Genomic DNA, 18,687 nt, shown 5'->3' on the forward strand with positions numbered 1-18,687 from the left:
GGTTTTAAACCACAAGCAAAGAACTGTAGGCCTGTCAGGATCATATCATGGGGGGGGGGTAGAGACTCTATAACAATATGGAGATCTCTAGACTTAACCCAACCAATGATAAGCCTGCTCATGGATAGCCCTCCAGGAAATGTCACAGGGCACAGATACTCGACCTTGAAACTCTCTGAGCCCTTTGATCTCTTGCCCTCTCCAGCAGACATCTGGGCTGTGCCAGTGATTGAAAGGCAGCCTATAATCCACCTACTCTTGACTATACTATGCCCCCCTCCATAGCAACCATACAAACATGAGGTCCAACTCAGGCATTAGCTCCAAGAGTGCTGCACTGGATTTCCCTGTATGAGACCTGATACCTTCAGTCCAGCATCCCATCTCCAATTGGTGGCTGGGGAAGAAAGAAGAAGGAATTCTCCATCTCTGCCTAAACCTTCCAAAATCCATAAGGCCATCTCCTTCCAGTACTCTGCCTTGTTATTAATGTAACCACCTTATATTTGACAGTAATTTTTAACTGTTGGTCAGAATTAGTTGCAGAAGACACTAATTACATTAAGGATGGAAAATGTCCTTCTTCTTTTTTTTACCCTGGTCTCCATTCAGAAAGATCACTCTGATTTTAAGTCTCGGTTTTGAGACAAACCAGAATGGAAACACAATGTTTGGAGTAAAAATTATCGCAATTCCAAAAGCCAGGCATTTCAAGCTTGGCTCCCGCCTTTCCGCAGAAATGTTACTGCCAACATCATTAAAGGAACGTTAACGAAGCCACTGGGATAACCTGAAATGCTATCTGTTCCCTGAACCAGTTGGAACTCCCCCCTGGTTGTGTAGATAACATTAAGCACATGGAGAACATCATTAAAAAAACAGACATTTCAGCAACAACCAAAACTCCAGTGTGATTAAAAATAGCTAGAATTTTGAGACCGTTTTTCAGACATGTAACAGTGACCCCACTCAACGTCTCACTCAGTTTTAAAGACTCTTCACCTGATACAATTGCACAAGATGAACTTTGACAGCATTTTTATTTCCTACCTGTCAATGATCACGGGATCTGAGGGAGTTTCGTTGCGGTTTCCGCAGCTTTTCTTCTCGCAGCAACGGCTGGAGATGGAAGGGAACGCAATAGACAAAGAGTAAGTCTGACAGAACTTTTATATCAAGAGCACAACAAACTATGGTTAACGTACTCATGTCCTTGGGAGTCCATAGATTTCTCCTTGTTGAACATGCAATAAAAATTGAAAATACTTTTCCAAAGTGTGGCTGTTGGGGTGCAGCTATTTTCATGGCCTCAAGTGAAACAAGGTACAAGATAACTAGGAATCCTGGAGAGCCTTTTTTTTTTTGGCCTCTTCTGTGCATAGAGCAGGGATCACTGTGGGTGTGGAGGGAGAGGTATTTGTGAATCTCCTGCATTGTGCAGGGGGATGGACTAGATGACCCTGGAGATCCCATCCAACTCTATGATTCTATGATCCCACCCCACAAAAGGGAGAGTTGTTTTGGGGCATGTTGTCTGCTATCAAAGCACCTGTCCCCATTCTTTCCTTCATAAAAACCATCTCATTGCACTCAGATATGAAGCTGCCTCATGTTGTGTTAAGATTTTAAACAAACGTACTAAATACAATGGATTAATACTCTAGCCTCACTACAAGACTGGCTTACAGCATATTAAGATAACAACAAATACATACCTATGAAATGCCAACCCCAGAAGCACTATTGCAATCTGATACATATTAGCCAAGCAAAAGACTTGAATAAGAAAGCTACCCAACAATAAAACATGCACACACACACACAAAACATGCGTACACACACAAAGGCCGGGCAGAAAAGGTACAGTAGTTAAAACTCATCATATTGTATGCCACTCTTCCTCCAAGAAAGGTAAAGCATACCCCTCAATCCTTACAACTACCCCAGAGAAAGATAGAATATGACTAGCCTATGAACTTGATAGCAGAGCAGGGATTTGTACTTGGGTGTTCCTGGCTGTAGTTCACCCAGAACCACTATACCACTCTGGTTCCACCACTGGCCTGAGCAATCCAAGACAGCACACGTCCACCCAGACCTGGGAAGACTTGAATAAGAAAGCTACCCAGCAATAAAACATGCACACACACACACACAAAGCATTAAAATCTACACTAGTATATGAAAGACTGGGCAGATAAAGTACAGTAGTTAAAACTCATCATATTTTATGCCACTCTTCCTCCAAGAAAGGTAAAGCATACCCCTCAATCCTTACAACTACCCCAGAGAAAGATAGAATATGACTAGCCTATGAACTTGATAGCAGAGCAGGGATTTGTACTTGGGTGTTCCTGGCTGTAGTTCACCCAGAACCACTATACCACTCTGGTTCCACCACTGGCCTGAGCAATCCAAGACAGCACACGTCCACCCAGACCTGCAGCAGCTCTTGAAGATCTTGGGCAGAAAAATTTCTTACAATATCTTCCATGTGTAATCCTTTTAAATGAAAATGCCAGGGATATTCCATGTGCAAGGCATGTACACTTCTGAGAGATGAACTTAGTCACCTCTTGGATATGCACGACTGTCACAAAACCTTCCTGTGGTCCTTTTTGTTCTGCTGTTGTCACCAGCAGCCAGGACTAGAACTGGGGGACTCCTGACTGGTCCTTGGGATAAATCAATGGAACCCACTAAAATGGGCTAGGAAGCATTCTCAGACAGTGGATATTATATATAAATACAAATAGAGCATGACTCTCTCACAGCAGAGTCGCCAGGCCAGGAGGAACCATTCAGAGAGGCTCAGTGGTGAATCTAGGCCTGCCTCTCCATAGAGAATAAATGACCATGAAATATTATTTGTTGCTTCACACTATATAGTTATAATGATTAAAAACGGAGGGGGGGAAACCCTTGTTTAATGTTAACTGATGCAAGACTCTTGTATTGTAAGTTTGGGAGGCAGAAAGCACATGGGGAGAGTTTGCAAGCTTTTCCTGATATCTACCTGAAGCTTTGAAGTGGGTCCCAAGAGTTAGAGTAAATTTAGTGGTTGGAGTACCCAACCAGGAACTGGGAGACTAGAGGTTCAAACCATCACTCCGCCTTGACAGCTTGAGCCAACCAGTCTCTCTCGGCGTCACCTACCTCACAGGGCTGTTTTGTGAGGATAAAAGAGAGCAGGGGAGAATGATGTTGAAAGCTGCTTTGGGTCCCCACTGGGGAGAAAATCTGGTTATAAACAAACAACAGATAAAAATAAAAGGGTTGAGGCTTAAGAGGACCCAGCTGCTGCGTGAGAACTATCTGCCCCTTCTACAACAACAGGAATGCTGAAATACAGCAAACCTTTCAACACAATAGTACAGTAGCAGAGACACTACCAAAAGCACCTTTCCTTCCCTGAAGCTAGGAGAACACTGACTCCTGGTTACACAGGATGCTTCTTAAGGTGCCAAAACCCCTTTACAAATAAAGGAAAGAAAGCCACTTCAAGAGGGAGGAATTTAAGCCAGCACAGTGGCTGGAGGGCAATGGGACACTTAACCCTTTCCCTGCCAACTCTCCATTCTGAGTCACACACAAGAGGACCTTTTCCCCACCAGATGCTTCTTGCAAAGTCCTTAAAGAAGACTCCGGTTGCACAGAGGAAATGCCTTTTAGACATTTTTAATTAAGGGGTCACAAACAGGATTAACTTAATTAATTAATTTATTTATTTTTAGGGATGTAGTGGCTAGACTAGGATCTGGCAGATCCAGGATCGAATCCCCACTCATGCCAAGGAAGCTTGCTGGGTGACCTTGGTCTGTCGTACACATGCAGCTGAACCTACCAGACAAACTTGGTGTTGTGAGAACAAAGTGGAAGAAATGATATGTGCTGCCCTGTGCTCATTGAGGTATGGGGAAGATGGGGGGGGGGGAGAACTAAAAAAATTAAGGATCATTATCAGCTACTGAGTCTGAAAAATGCAACCTATTGGTGAGACAAAACCCCCCCAAAAAATCACTTTTAGTATAAGTTTAACTTATAAGACTACAATTGTAAGCAAAATTATATTAGGGCTGTCAACCAGCTCAACAGTCCTAATGGATCACCTGCCTTTTAAGTGATTGAGGAAATGTAAATATTTACATGTGCCCCAAGTCTCAGTAGAGGTTCTTAAGAACAAGTGCAAAGGAAAATAATTTCACAATAAGCAAAATCTAGCAGCCCTGATTAGGAATGACCCCTGTAACATTATCTTTCCTCCGTTATGTCTTAATGCTTCAAAATAGCCTCCTGAAATAAGAGTGTGCTCTAACTTGCCCCCCACACCAGTCCTCCTAATTGCCCCCTACTGATTAATCAACTGTGTTACATGCAAGTGTAGCCAAATGAGATGACAGAAGAGAATGGTCAGCTTTAGGTCAGAGATCACACTTTTTAGTGCTCCTCTATATAAAAGCCACCCTGTAAGTAGAAAACTAGCACAACAGGAAGCCTACTAAGCTAGGACTTCATGCCCAGTGGGCTAATTTTCTACAGCACATAATGGCTTGCTTATATAGGGAAATATTTTAAAGCCCTAAAATCTACCTGCAGGCTGGAGATGGACAATCCATTCAGCTAACTCAACATTTTATATTCTGCATATGTAGACCAGATCTTACACTAGAGTAAGCACCACTCAATACAGTGGCGTTTACTCCCAAGTAAACATTCATTGGCTCAGACCACTCAAGTAGAGTTGCCAGCCTCCAGTACAGCCTAGCGATCTCCTGGAATTACAACTGATTCTCACACTACAGAGATCAGTTCTCCTGGAGAAAATGTCTGCTTTGAAGGGTGGACTCCATGGCATTGTACCCTGCTGAAGTCCCTCCCCAAATCACCACCCCAAATCCCCAGGAATTTCCCAATTCAGAGTTGACAACCCTACAAGTCAGGGGTGTCAAACATAAGGCCCGGTGGCCAGAACTGGACCATCCAGGGCTCTTACCTGGCCCGCAAGCAACTGGTATGGATGTCAGTGTAAAGTATTCCCCCTTTTATGCTATCCCTTGGGGGAAAAAACCTAGTCTTGCACAGGGGTCATTTCGTAGAAAAAGAGGTGCAGGAGCTCATTAGAATAACTCATTAGCATAACTTATTTGCATATGCCACTCCCCCTGACGTCACCGGAAGTGTGTCAGAAGGCAACACCCACCGCTCAGGATCCACTAGACTCTTTTGGATTCCTAGCTATTGGGGGTGGGGGAATGTGCAGAGGAGGGAGAACTTGTACCTGAATAAAACTTGGTCTTAAAGGTGCCATTGGACTGTTTTGGACCGGGGAGGGGGCTCTGCAGCTTACCTGGCTGCTTCTTGCTCTGACTGAGGGCTGCTGGGAGCAGGGGGCAGGGCTTGTTGCATGTGCCCGCCCCCTGGGCTCTTTACTGCCAGAGCTTCGCTCCTGTGTGCTCCTGCAGGAAATGACCCCTGGTCTTGCATATGATTAAATACATTTATTGGGGCTTTTGTGGGTTCCCCAGTAAATCAATTGCTTTCACTGCTAGGAATCAATCACTTTTGTTTGTATTTTGAGTAAAAACTAATATAGTTAGTTGGGTTTGCCTGTGTCCTTTATAAAGTTTATATCTCCAGTACCTGGTGTTACATTTTATGGTACACACGGCCCGGCCCGACAAAGTGACAATAATGTCAAATCCGGCCCTCATTACAAATGTGTTTGACACCTCTGCCATAAGTGATCTGTTTTTTGGTAGTCAAAGTTTACAGCCCTACCTACATTTTTTTCTGTAGTTCCTTCCATTTTTGATTCAACATAATTAATGACTGTAGCAAGCCAGCTGACTCAGTATTGACAGCCTCCAAGTGGGGCCTGGAGTTCTCCTGGAATTACAACTGATCTCCAGACTATATAGACCAGCTTCAGAGGGTGGACTCTATGGTATACCACAGATTCTACTCGAAATCCCCCCATTCCCTCTTCTATAGGCACCACCCCCAAATCTCCATGAATTTCTCAGCCCAGAGTTGGCAACACTACTTTACCACCCAAACATAATATGTTCAGACCGAATAACTAAGTCAGAGGCCAGGTAAAATCTCAAGGGCTCCTTGTGTCACCTGACTCACACTGCACCAGTAGCTGCAGTACCACCTAGTTGCCATCAGCAGTAGTGGCACCTGAGTGCAGCAGAGCAGGCACACATCTCTTGGGATGGGCACAAACCTGGAAAATGTGATTTGGTTCATGGTTCGCAAACCATGAACCATCACGAACCTTTAGCAGCCAAATGAATCAGTTCAGTGCATGAGGTTCATGACCCAGTAGAATGGATCCTGTGCAAGCTAGAGATACCAAACTCACAGGGGATCTCTGGCTGACTCTCCTCTACCTGTCCTCCAAGGTTGGTGAGGACTGACATACAGGGTCTGAGTTATGCCCCCCCCAAAAGAGGGTGCCTCCAGGAAAGTGTTTTCTGAGGAAATGAGAGGCAGTCATTTCCCGAGAAAGCACTTTCCTAGGGGACACCTTCTTTGGGGGGCTGTAACTCAGACCCTATAAGTCCAGTCCTTGTCAAAGCTAATGGACAGAAAATTCAGAACAGACAAAAGGAAATACTTATTTGCATAGCGAGTGATTAAAATGTGGGATTTGCTGCTAGAGGATTCAGTGACGGCCACAGGCATAGGTGGATTTAAAAGTAGATTATCCAGATTCACCCGGAGCACGGGTCCATGGCTACTAGCTATGGGGCTAAAGAGAACTTCCTCATTCAGAGGCAGTAAACCTCTGAACACCAGTGCCAGGAGGAAAGATCAGAGGAAGGCCTCACCCTCTATGCCTTGTTGTTGGCCCTCCAAAGTAACTGGTTGGCCACTGTGTGAGATAGGATGTTGGACTAGATGGGCCACTGCCCTGATCCTGCAGGGCTCTTCTAATGTTCTTAGAAACTCAGAATGCAACAACAACATTACTCCTTGCATACTGCACTGCTGGACCAGAGGAGAAAGGAGAAGACACAGGACTGCTGATTTCAGCAGCAGCCGTGTGTGTGCTCCGTCCAGCATCCTGAAGCACGAGATGAGTTTGCGCTCAAATTACAACCACTTAACCTAGCAAAATATCCTGAGCAATCCCTGCCAACAATGAGAACTTGCCAGGACTGCAACAGTCCTGACATTACGTGATGGAGCCTGTGCTAAAAAGGAGAGAGAGAGACCCACGAGCACAGAAAGCACAAGCTGAAGCACAGATTTGCAGAAACAAGATGCCCCATAAGGCTGTGGGTTTCCAAGAAGAGCTTAGGGCTATTCCTTCCCACCCACCCCCACTTCTAAAATGGTTTTAAAATTCAGCCCTCAACTTTCGCCAAAAAAAAATCTGTCTCTAATTTCAAACTCAAATAAGCACCCAGCATGGTGGCCTTTGTTTTGTTTTCTTCTCCCCAACTCCTCCCTGGCATTGCATAACAAAAGTGTCTAAATTCACACCATCTGGCCGATAAAGACCTAGGCTCACTGGCCGGCTGGCTCAGCTGATTATGTCTGCTGCTGTCTAGTCTGGGCCTTGTGGCGAAAGTCACAGCTGTGGGTCTCGCTTGCGCTCAATGCAACGCTGTTATTAGCCAGCTGTAGGCCCCGAGACTACTTCTGTTCACATTATAATACCTTTTCACCCCCCCTGAGCATCAAGGGCGTTGGGGCTGCTGGCAACAGCAGAACAAAACACTTTTCCTCTTAGCGGATAGTTGGCAAGGGGGTGGGGTGGGGGGATTATTCTAGGAGAGGTGCCTGACTTTGATTTTTATCCATCATCTGTGCAAAGATTTTGCATACATTACGGTTCGCTTAAGAAGATCCACGGTGAAGTCTCCCAATATCCCCGTCCTAACTATTTCTCATACAAGTACTGAAAGCAAAGGGGCTTCAGAGAACACGGTGAAGATCTAGGTGCGAGCGCTGCGGATGTCGACACCCACAGCTCTGCACCACACTGAAAATATTAAACGCATACACTAATTATTGTGAAACAGAGATTTTCTCCCCCTCCTTCCGCCAGTGACACATCGTTGCATCTGCATAAATATTTAGACAACATTCCTGCTAAGCGCGCATCTGTCACTCAGAAAAAAAGATGTCGGGGCACTGGATGCACTTGTCTGCATTTGAGGTGGTGAGTCGGGCAATTCTATATGACAAATCAGAAGAACGTTTATCTCCCCACTCAAACTGAAAACAAGGCCTGTCACTCAAAGACAATGGGCTTCCTCTTGAACGGCTGGGCCAGTACAGTACATTAAATTTTGATATACTGTTACTAATGCAGGCTAAACTAGGGGCTTTAAAAATTCATGCTGCTCCTTAAGCAGCCCACAGTGAGATCTGATTATTGTGCTTAAAATAAAAATGTCAAGATTAACTAGGCTGGATAGATTTTCTCAAGACTGATTCCAAGTAAGATATGCTGCAATGGTTCTTTTTTTATATACATAATACGCGCGCGCACAAAATCAGCATCCAGGTCATAAAAATTATGTCTGTACAAGACACTTCCATTCAAACTACTTTGATTAGGTTCTTATCCAAGGGCTTATTTTTATTTGGTTCACTAATCTGTGTATTACATGGAAAAGAGATTACCAAATAGTAATTCTTCTGTGGCTAGTCTATCATGTAAGGTGATTGCATGTTAATTCAAAAATGTTTTTACCATTGGGGACTCTAAGGTCATAATACCATCTTAATTCAGGCATGGAATATTTTGACAAACATTCTTGCTGGATAGAATATAAAAGCTGACTTGGGGGTGGGTGATACAGACTTTAATAAATCAATGTACTTGGAGAAAAATACTGACCCCCGTTTATGCCTATGTAAAAAAGAACTCCAAATCAGTCATATCCCTGTTGTTCACTATTTCTTCGTTATTAAGGCATTTCAAACAGGACAGTATCCATTTAAAAATCCCCAAATTCTAGAGAAATCTAAAAGTAGTATGATAGAGGCGGAATTTTACAGAGTGAACCTATGTGCACTTACCTAGGAGTAAGCTCCTCTGACTACAGAGGCACGTCTGATCTGAGTAAGCCTGAGTAGGATTGCACTGTTAACGTCCCTTTTATTTCAGTGGGGGAGATTTAAGTGCACATTAAATGCACATTATGTGCACAGCCCATTAAAAGTACTACTTTATTTGGGCTGGATCGGGTCCATTATATTTAGGGTGCTTATTTTGTGCAGTGATTTTAAAAAACTGTGGCCACAGCCCTATGCATATTTTGCATGAAGGTAGAACAATGTTTGAGTCCAGTGGCACCTTTAAGACCATCAAAGTTTTATTCTGGGTATAAGCCTTTGTGTGCATGCACACTTCTTCAAATACATGCATCTAACACATGTATTGGATACTAAAGCTTATACCCAGAATAAAACTTTGACAGTCTTAAAGGGGCCACTGGACTCAAACCTTGTTCTGCTGCTTCAGACCAACATGGCTACCCACCTGAATCCATTTACTTGAAGGTAAACATATATAAGATTGGCCTGTAAATGCCTGGTAAGCATTCATACATTTAAACTTGCACAGATGTACAGTCCTGCATGTTAGGAGAGTCATAGCATAAAACAGCAAAGTAAGACAGTGAGTAAGCGACACTCACACAACCAGTCCTGTGTGCTCAAAACCTACAAGCCAATGTTATGTATAGTCACCATGTAGTTTTGCTAATGATAAAGAACAGAAGGAAAATGCTCAATGGTATCCATTCCAAAGAGGAAAAGCAAACTCAGTTTAAGAGGAAAGCACATCAGCACCGTTGTGTTGAAGTCAGTTCGATTTTCTGATCTAATGTGATGAAGAGCAGCTAAGTTAAAAAACCCACCTGTGACGATGAGGTCACACGTTCTCTAAGAAAGATCTCAGTTGATCTTCACTCTCACTTGAAGATCTACCCCCAAGACATTTAATATGAGAACACTGACCGGTTGCCACAGGATGGGCTAGTTAAAAGAATCTCAATAGATTTATCATATGCCTTTTAATTGATGACATCTGTGCAAACTGGTGTCTGAATAAAAGCAAGCATTTGGGGGCGGGGAATCTTCCTAGGTTTTGAAGTTACACACACATCACAGCAAGCACCTTCTCAGAAAGAGGCATTCCCCCATGCGTCTGCAAAGGAGGAATACCTCTTCGAAGTTCCGTTTCCTTTCGGTAAGCATTTGCATCATGAAATAGCATGAACTGTTTTCAAAATCTGTTGGACAGTTAATATCTTGGCCTATCTTTACTTGAGCAAAAGATCTTTTAATTGATTGATCTTCTAAGTACTGTGGCCCCCAATGCCAGCAAGAAGAGGAGAAGGGGGAGGGGGATGACAAAGATGGCTGCCAACTTGGCCTTGCCGTTTAAGGCATAGAGAAATGTTTTACGTAATTCATCATTTCAGCATGCTACCATCACAAGAGAAAAGATCATTCCATGGAGAACCTCCATAAATGTATTAGAACTAACGACACTGAATCCCTTACACATACATGGAGGTTCCCCACTTAATGTATATATTCTTACACCCCTGCAGAGCTACAAAACTGGTGATCTTATTGATTTCAGGATAACATCTGTATATCCTCTACAGAAAGAACACGCCTACTTCACTTTCTCTTTTCCAGATTTGAAACAAATCTTGTCTGAAGAAATGAAGAACTAGATCGCACACACAATTTCCCCTGACCTGGTTCACAGGCTTGTCATGAAGATAAAGGAAGAAGAGAAAAACTATGTCCACCACCACGAGGAAGGGCAGGATAGGAGTGTAAGAGATGTTACATACAGGGAAAAAGAGTCTGAGGTATCAGTAGCTGAGGTTACCAGTTTGCTCAAGCACTGCCGGTTCAGCTCATGTCCTGCTCTCCAGTTGTAAATCGAGAGCTTATTATTTAGTGTTGGATATTACACGTTGAAAACACTCAGTATATCTGGGGTTAAATGTTTGTTTATGTTACTCACAGGAAGTCACATGTTTTTCATGTAACCAATGTTCTTTAGCTGTAGAAAGCCCGGGAATTTTCTCCCTGATCTAGGAATTTGATTGGGACTAAAGTGTCAAGGTGTATTAGCATTTTATGGCTCTCTTCCCATCTTTGTTTGGTGTTCTGAAGAAGAAGAAGAGTAGCCATAATCCCTCTCTTCTAGTTTTGTCTTTGTAGAGTAAGGATGTAGCCGATTTTGCTCTGTTGTTATTTTCATCCCAGTTACCCTTCCTATGCTAGAATTTGGTAAAAACTTTATATTTTAATCACACGTGGACTCTCAGTCTGAATTATTTTACTCTGGCACTGCTGGACTATATTATCTCTGCTAAATACCAATTTTTCAATATCTCACTATCACCCAACATTTAGCAGGCAGCATGATTTGGATTCTACTTTGATCTTTCAGAGCTGTAGCAACAGGACTGGTGGTTTCAACAAGCAAACAGACAATGAACATGTAGAGCAGTTAAAACTCCTTCAGATTAAAAATCGTACATGCTTTGTAAAGTGCAGAGGGGTTATAATGCACTTTATTCTTGTGCAGCCTTCAGTCTATTCAGATACACAAAACAAGTGCACTCAAAAAAATTTCCACAAGTGCATTTTCAAGTGCCTCTTTTTTTTTTTACACATCCACAGCAGATACCAGAGAGGATGTGAAGAGGACTTTAAGTAGCACCCGTATTTTCAGAGTGATCCTGACTTTTTGTCTCTTGGGTTGTAAATAACATGTCACACCCAAGAGGTCACCATTGGCATCTTCTTACCTGCACATGACTTCATGAGTGAGTAGAACTCTGCACATTTCTGGGTTCTTGTTTTGTCCTTCATACGCGATGGGCTATTTAAAAAAAAAAAGATTAAAAGTCTGAGAATTCATTTTTGAGATTTTCTCCCGTATTTTTAAACTATTTTTGGATAAGGTCTGGAAACTGCAATGCTTGTACGGTGTCCCTTTGCTAATAAGCAGATATCTGTGCATGAAAAGAATCCGCTGCACATAGTTTTGACATTACAGATCCTAAAAGATATCGTAGCTAGATTTGAGTCCAGTAGCATCTTGGAGATCTGACGAAGGGAAGGGAGCCTTGACTCTCAAAAGCTCATACCCAGAAAATCTTGTTGCTCTCTCACAGGGGTGTTGAACTCACTGAAAATGTGTTATTTAAAGTTTAAAAAATTATATGCGTTTGTCTGTGTCCATTATAAAGTTTATATCTCCGCTATCTGGCATTACCTTTTATGACACACATGGCCCGGCCCGGCAAGGTCTCATTTATGTCAGATCTGGCCCTCGTAACAAATGAGTTCGACACCCCTGCAAGGAGCTACTGAAATTGAATCTAGCTGTTCCCCCTGCAGACCAGTAGGGCTACCCTCTGAAAGGAGGAGATACTGTGGATGCTGCTTTGAGTGAGAAGAAAACAGCCCCAAGGAAACCAAGCAAAGTAACTAAGGACACGAACAGAATGGATCTAGCAACTGGACACCTGCCTGATCTTACCTGTTTTGTGACGGAGTCAATGAGTCTGACAAAGAGATCTTGTTCAGTTCTGACACCTGCAGGGGGCACACAGAAAGCAACAGGGTGGGAGAAAGTCAGGCTCTGGCAAAGGATTTATTCTCCCATCCACTGACCCCCCATCCCTGTTCCCTTAGAGCTATCCTTGGCCTTCCACATACTGATAGAGTCTGACGTGTCCTCTCCACCACCACCATGGCCGCCATTTAACTATTCCTACAAAACACAGAGATGGAGAGAGCCGTGCCCAGGTGGGCTGAGCTGTTCCCTGGTCTCAGAGCAGACACACACCAGGGTGCTCTTCCCACAAGCCTCTGGGAGGAGAGGGAAATTCAAGCCAGAGGCAGCCAACAGTATGGAAGAGAGCTGCCCTGGATGAGCAAAGAAAGGCTTTCCTTGGTGTAGGCTTGGTCAAACAGGGCTGACAGGTTTTGGAAAGTGGAAACACTCTCTCAACCTGCCGAACCGGTCCACTGTAAGCACAAGGGTAGGAGCCTCCATGCCAGGAGTAGGGTTCGGGCTTTCAAGGCCCTGGGGGACTTTCTCCTGCTCCAGCCTCACAGGCAGGGCTATTTTGGGGCAGGAAGGCTTGTTCCGGCTGGTTCCCAAGTTGGCCACGCCCAGCAGGAACTCATTAGCATAATAGGCCACACCCAACAGCAGAAACTCATTAGGATTGGCTACATCAGGGGTGTGTAACCTAACATGCAAAGGAGTTCCTGCTACAAGAAAGCCCTGGGTTTTGACAACAAAAAAGGTAAACAGAATAAGAAGCAAAAGGTGGGTGTGGCTGGATGAGCACACTTCTGGTAACATGGGGGTGTGGCCTAATATGCCAATGAGTTGCACTGTCAGAGGTGTGGCCTAATATGCTAATGAGTTCCTGCTGTTTGGGTGTGGCCTATTATGCTAATGAGTTCCTGGTGGGCTTTTTCTACAAAAAAAAGCCCTGCTCACAGGCAAGGGGGGACCCTTCTCAGCCGAGCCGGGCGTCAGCCCACGTTTTCAAAAGCCAGGAGGGGAATCGACTTACCGTTGCTATAAAGGAGCTGCAGTTTGTAATGGGTGCCATTGTTGGTTTTTTCGTTGCCTTGTTCCTGCAGAGAAAGAGATTGGAGGGCGGGGAGGCGAGAGTCAGAAAGAGAGCGGTCAGAAAGAGAGCGGGCACTCACCAGACTCATCAGTCGGTCGCTTATACCGCCTGTGGACGATTCGGAATCTCTGGCTAGTAGAAGCCGCTGTTTCTCTCTCCCCACCATCATGTTTTCTTCTTGGAACAAATTAGCCTTCTTCTGCCCCCGCTCCCCTAAACGCCTTCTAGGTCTTGGGAGACAAGTCCCCGCTTAGCTCCACGGCCACGGGGCTCACTCCCAGGTAAGAGCGCGCACTCTTGCGGCGCTCACAACAGGAGGCTGAAAACGGTCCACTTGTTTCTGCCAGAGAAGTTTTTAGAAATCCTGCTAATGTTTCGCTTGAGCGATCTCCCCTGTAGTATTTTATTCTTTGCTGCGTTTTTAAACTCGACCCTTATGCCAAAAGTATTCAGGACAGCCTACCCCCTCACAACAACCCCGCGAGGTAGGTTAGGCCCATCCTCACCCCCATTGCTTCCCGAGGGTGGATTTGCACGGGCCCGGAAGTCTGCCCCTTCCGACGTTCGAGCCCTTGGGCCACAGAGCCTGTTTCTCGCACACGTCCCGCAGCGCAAACGGATGTCTCCGGAGCGCTGTTTTGGTCCGCCCAAATAATGGTGACATTGAGCCGTGACATTTCTCGAAACCTCCGTGAACCGGGAAAACCGAAGGGAGGGCTTCGGAAACGTTATTTTCAGAAGAGCTACCTTTATGATTAGAAGGGAAATGTATTTGCACTCCTAGGCGAGGAAATTCCAAAGGTCTGAGACGCAAAGAGGATGTCGACCTTTCTTTTAATTTTCATCCACTCATCCCCCAACATTTCCCCCCACCAAAGAACTTTATATGCCGCCTTTCCTCCAAAGAGCTCAAGGCGGTATACACGATTCTTCCCATTTTATCCCCATAATAGCCTTGTGATCTCTCACAGGGTTGTTACGGAGATAAAATGGGGGAGAACTAGTGGCCGCAGTTGCCTTGCTGAGAAGGGATTTGAACCCAGGCCGGCTCTACACTCGAACTACCAAACTCAACCGCACTTCTATTCATTACTTTTGGGGGGTACATCAGGACACAAGTAAAAGATTAACCGGTATCTCAGATCCTTTCTGCTAGACCCAAAACCTGGCATGATTTTACGTTTACATGCGTTTCATCCCGATTCGATTTCTCCCTGCCTCTCCTTCCCTCTCTTATGCGCGACCCTCCCCTCCAACGGATCCAGACAGCCTTTCTGCTGGGCAGAAAGGAAGGGTCTCCTTTGACTACCGGGAAAGCCTGGGCTGCGGCGGACGGGACCTGCCTGCACAGAAGTCCTATGGGAAGAGGGTTGTCGTAAGGAAGAGAACCCGGAAGGCAGGAACTAGCTCCCCTACACACACACACACATCAGTTAAGCACGGCCAAGTCTTACTGGGAACGGAGGAGGAAATAAGACCGTGGAACTCAGCGGGACTTAACAACGGAGAAAATTCCGGCTTAGGTTAGCGCCGCGTATTTGTGCAGCGCCGCCCGCTCCCGTCTGCAGCTGGCAGAGGTGAAATTGACGCGGGAGGTTGCTTCGGCCAGGGGGAAATTGACAAGAGCACTGCCGGGCACACTTTTAAGCTTCGCGGTCCTTCTTGTCAGTCCGGCCAGGAAGTTCTCCTGCGCAAGCCTCAAGTCCGGCGTCGAAACGAATAGGAAGCTCCCGTGCAGCCCCCGGTTCATTTCGACCGGCACTCGGCGCAACAGACCTTCCGAGAGGGATCCTGCTTCTGGATCCTATGCAGACTTACTCCAGCCTAAGCCCAGACTGATTTCGAGGAATTTAGAATGGAGTAACTCCGCCTTGGATTGTAAAGCGTGGATTCGGTATACCCACTGAACACTGCGGGACTATCCGACTCCCGAAAGCGCAGGGCCGGGCAGGCCTTTCTGCCAGGGAATTGGAGTTTCCAGAAGTTTTCCAGGCAGCGATCCGCCAAGTGTGAAGGTCTGGCCGACTGATCTTGAACAGTTACATGCTCCTGCCGGTCCCATCGCAGCCAACGGTGCGCTCAATAGCCTTGGAGATGGGGGTGTACCAGTGGGGCGGCAGGCAGGCAGGAAGCAGGACGGGAGGGGGGGGAGGACGGAGAAGAGAGAACGCCAGACGACCCGGCCGTCCCCCAAGCCTTACCTTGTCGTTCTCCACGAAGTCCACGAAGGCCGTCCGCTCGATCTCCACGGGTTGCCCTTGTCGGTCGTAGAGAGCCAGGACGAAGTGGAAGAAGTTGGACTTCCGTAAGTTGGAGGGCGGCTGCTTCTCGAAGTGGGCTCGCGACAAAGCCACGCCGCTGCGGGGAGAAAGAGAACAGAGAGGCCGAATGAAGGAATGACCGACCGACCTCCAGGCCGCAGGCCCGCCAGGCGCCCCCCAAGAGCGCAGAGAAGCCCCCGAGAAAGGCGCGGCGGCCACGCCGAGCCCGGCAAGGGATTCACCTGCCCGGGATCCACCTTCTCAGTCGCGCGGTGCCGCTGCCGGGCGAAGAGGCGCCGAGACCTCTATTCAAGGGCCGAAGGCGAGGAGGGAATAAAATCTAGAGGTTTTCTCCCCTCCCCAACAATACAGAAAACCGACTGGGACCTTGCAGCGCTGATGCTCTGGAAGTGGAGCCCCCGAAGGTCTGCGACAGGGAACCCAGAGCGGCCTCCTGGATCCCAGGACAGAGTGGGATCTCTGTTGGGCAAATCGCTAAGTCGAAAGAAGAAGCCATTCTTGGGACTGAACTTTTTAAATTTATACTACACTACACACACATAATGCTTATTTCTCAACCCCCCGATCTTCCCTGGAAATCTGGGACCGACTTGTAAGGTACCAAGATCCGAAGCGTGAGAGGAGCGTTGTGGGGGGGGGGGGGGGGGGATCCCCGGGGTCAGAGAATGACAGACCCCAAAAGATGCCCCTCCGTTGGTCGGGGCGGGGGTGGGGGGGTTGCCCTTGAAAAGACAACGTTTCGCCCACATTCGGGTGCCACTCTTTACACACGCTACCTGGGCTGTAGGTCCCATTGAAATCAGCGGGGCTTACTCCCGAGTAAACATGCCTCAGCGCCAGCTGGAGAGCCCCTCGCCGCCGCCGCCCGGGTCCTTGAGGCCCACCCCAGCCATCTGCGGGTCAGGGTTTCTCTTCCAAGGTCCCGAGTTGCCAACGGGAAGGTCTTCGCTTCTGTTCTTCTCACCCCCGTTCGGAACAGCAGCGAAACTTGGGACCCACAACATGAATCGCCCCCCCTCAACACACTCTCCTTTCCTCCCTCCCTCTGGCTCTCCCGGATCTGAGCGAAAGCGTCCCCCCCCCCCCCCAATTATGACGAGAGGGGGAGGGCATGGTGTTTGAGAAACTTTCTCCAAATCAAGGCGCAGCGATCGCGTCGAGGGCCGGATTAGCCAATGGCCGGTTAAAATCCCCCCCCCCGAAGTGCCGGCCCTCGGCCCGTTTGCCCCTCCGCTTTTAAGGGACCAGGTCACGGTGCTTCGGTCGGTGGGGGGGGGGTGATCACCGGAGGAGGAGGAGGCTTGATTTGTGATCCCGCCGCGCGTGTCCTGGACGTGACTCTTGCGCTTCCCCTAAACCAGGCGCTCACTTACTTTGAGCCCCTTCCGCTGGAATCAATGGCTCTTCGGAGCAAAGACAAATCAATCGAATTGACCCCCAAGTCGAAGGGCTCAAGAACGGAGCTCCGCCAGGCAATTATGATTTTAACCTTTAAAATATATATGCATTTGGTGGTACCTTTCGGGCCAACTGCAGCGATGAATGCGGTGGGATTCTCTGGCAGAACGTTAGAAACAGCCCGATCCTATAGTTGATTCCTCGGAACTCCCACCGACCGAGTTCCTTGGATCTAACTTCAGTACTGACTGTCAGTGATTCCTTTCTTCTTAAACCTGACAGCCCGAGCCTGTGTGCGTTTAATCTGAAGTCAGTCCCACTAAATTCAACTGGATTTACTCCCGTGTAAGAGCAGTATTTTTTTGCTATTAACTCTCGAAGAAGTTGTACCATTCCGCAGGGCCGATCTTTTGCGTGGTTTGCTGAGACCCAAACCCCACTACATTCTCGCTCCTCGTGTAAGGGTGTCTAATTTTGCAAACTTGCTGCGTTAGAATGTACAGGTTTCTAGGGTCGTAGTTCTCGGCTTCTTTGGGAACGAACGCCATCGGAGTCACCGGGGCTTACTTCTGAGTAAACGTGCCCAAGCTCGGGTCTGCGCGCGGCTTCACAGTACAGGCCTATCCGACATATGCTTTACCCAGAAGTAAGTCCTGGAAAAATCTATAGGAGGGTTTATTTTTTTGGTGGATCTGTTTAAGGTTGCAGCCAAAACACACTTGGGCTGGGGTATGCGTTTTAGGATCGGAGCAGTAGCGCTGGGGGGAGGGGGGACACTTTTCCAATAAATGCGTTTAGAACCAAGAGTTGGTTATGTTTCCTAGGGGGTGCACCGATTTAAAATCTTGGATCGCCCCATCACACCCCTTTTCTAAAAAGCAAAACAGCTTCGATTGGTTGCTGATCCCCAAATCCCCCTTTGATTCAAGTGAGATTGCAGTCTTTACTGGAGAGTAAGCCTAAGGGAATTCGTGGGGTTTACTTCTGAGTAGATATCCCCGAGCGCTTTGCGCCCAAGCACGGGAAGTCCGATGTCCCACCGCCCCTCCCACTTTCCCCAATAGTCCCCTTGAATTCAGACTTGGGTTTACTGGGCTTGGGCGAAAACACCGTGACGGGATCACTCATTTCCTCGGGTCTTTTCTCCTCCGGCTCGCTGGTTGTTTTGCTTTCAGGCCTCCAGGTGGGAAGGCAGACCTGCTAGAGTCATCAGCGGGGGGACCCTCCTCTAGCAAAAGCGGGCCCGGCGGCTGTTTCGGCGCAGGGGGCGGGAAGATGGATGTGCCTCTTCGTTCTCCGGCGGGATCGACTTTCTGGTCCGCTCGCTCGATGAGCTGAAAGAGCGGCCTTCGAGC

The 18,687-nt window shown here is 46.9% G+C and overlaps 1 protein-coding gene across 1 annotated transcript in view; it reads right to left on the bottom strand.

Annotated features, from left to right (window-relative positions):
• EBF2 (early B-cell factor 2) overlaps positions 1 to 18,687 on the bottom strand; it is a 326,760-nt gene that overhangs the window by 305,988 nt on the left and 2,085 nt on the right. The window contains exons 2-6 of the mRNA XM_015429806.1: positions 15,854 to 16,010; positions 13,593 to 13,656; positions 12,542 to 12,597; positions 11,805 to 11,878; positions 1,051 to 1,119 (exon numbers count right to left, since the gene is read on the bottom strand). Coding sequence (XP_015285292.1) covers positions 1,051 to 1,119; positions 11,805 to 11,878; positions 12,542 to 12,597; positions 13,593 to 13,656; positions 15,854 to 16,010 — 420 coding nt within the window. The remainder of the gene's footprint in view (positions 1 to 1,050; positions 1,120 to 11,804; positions 11,879 to 12,541; positions 12,598 to 13,592; positions 13,657 to 15,853; positions 16,011 to 18,687) is intronic.

Source organism: Gekko japonicus, unplaced genomic scaffold (assembly GCF_001447785.1).
Source record: "Gekko japonicus isolate JY-2015 unplaced genomic scaffold, Gekko_japonicus_V1.1 scaffold1131, whole genome shotgun sequence".
NCBI lineage: Eukaryota > Metazoa > Chordata > Lepidosauria > Squamata > Gekkonidae > Gekko > Gekko japonicus.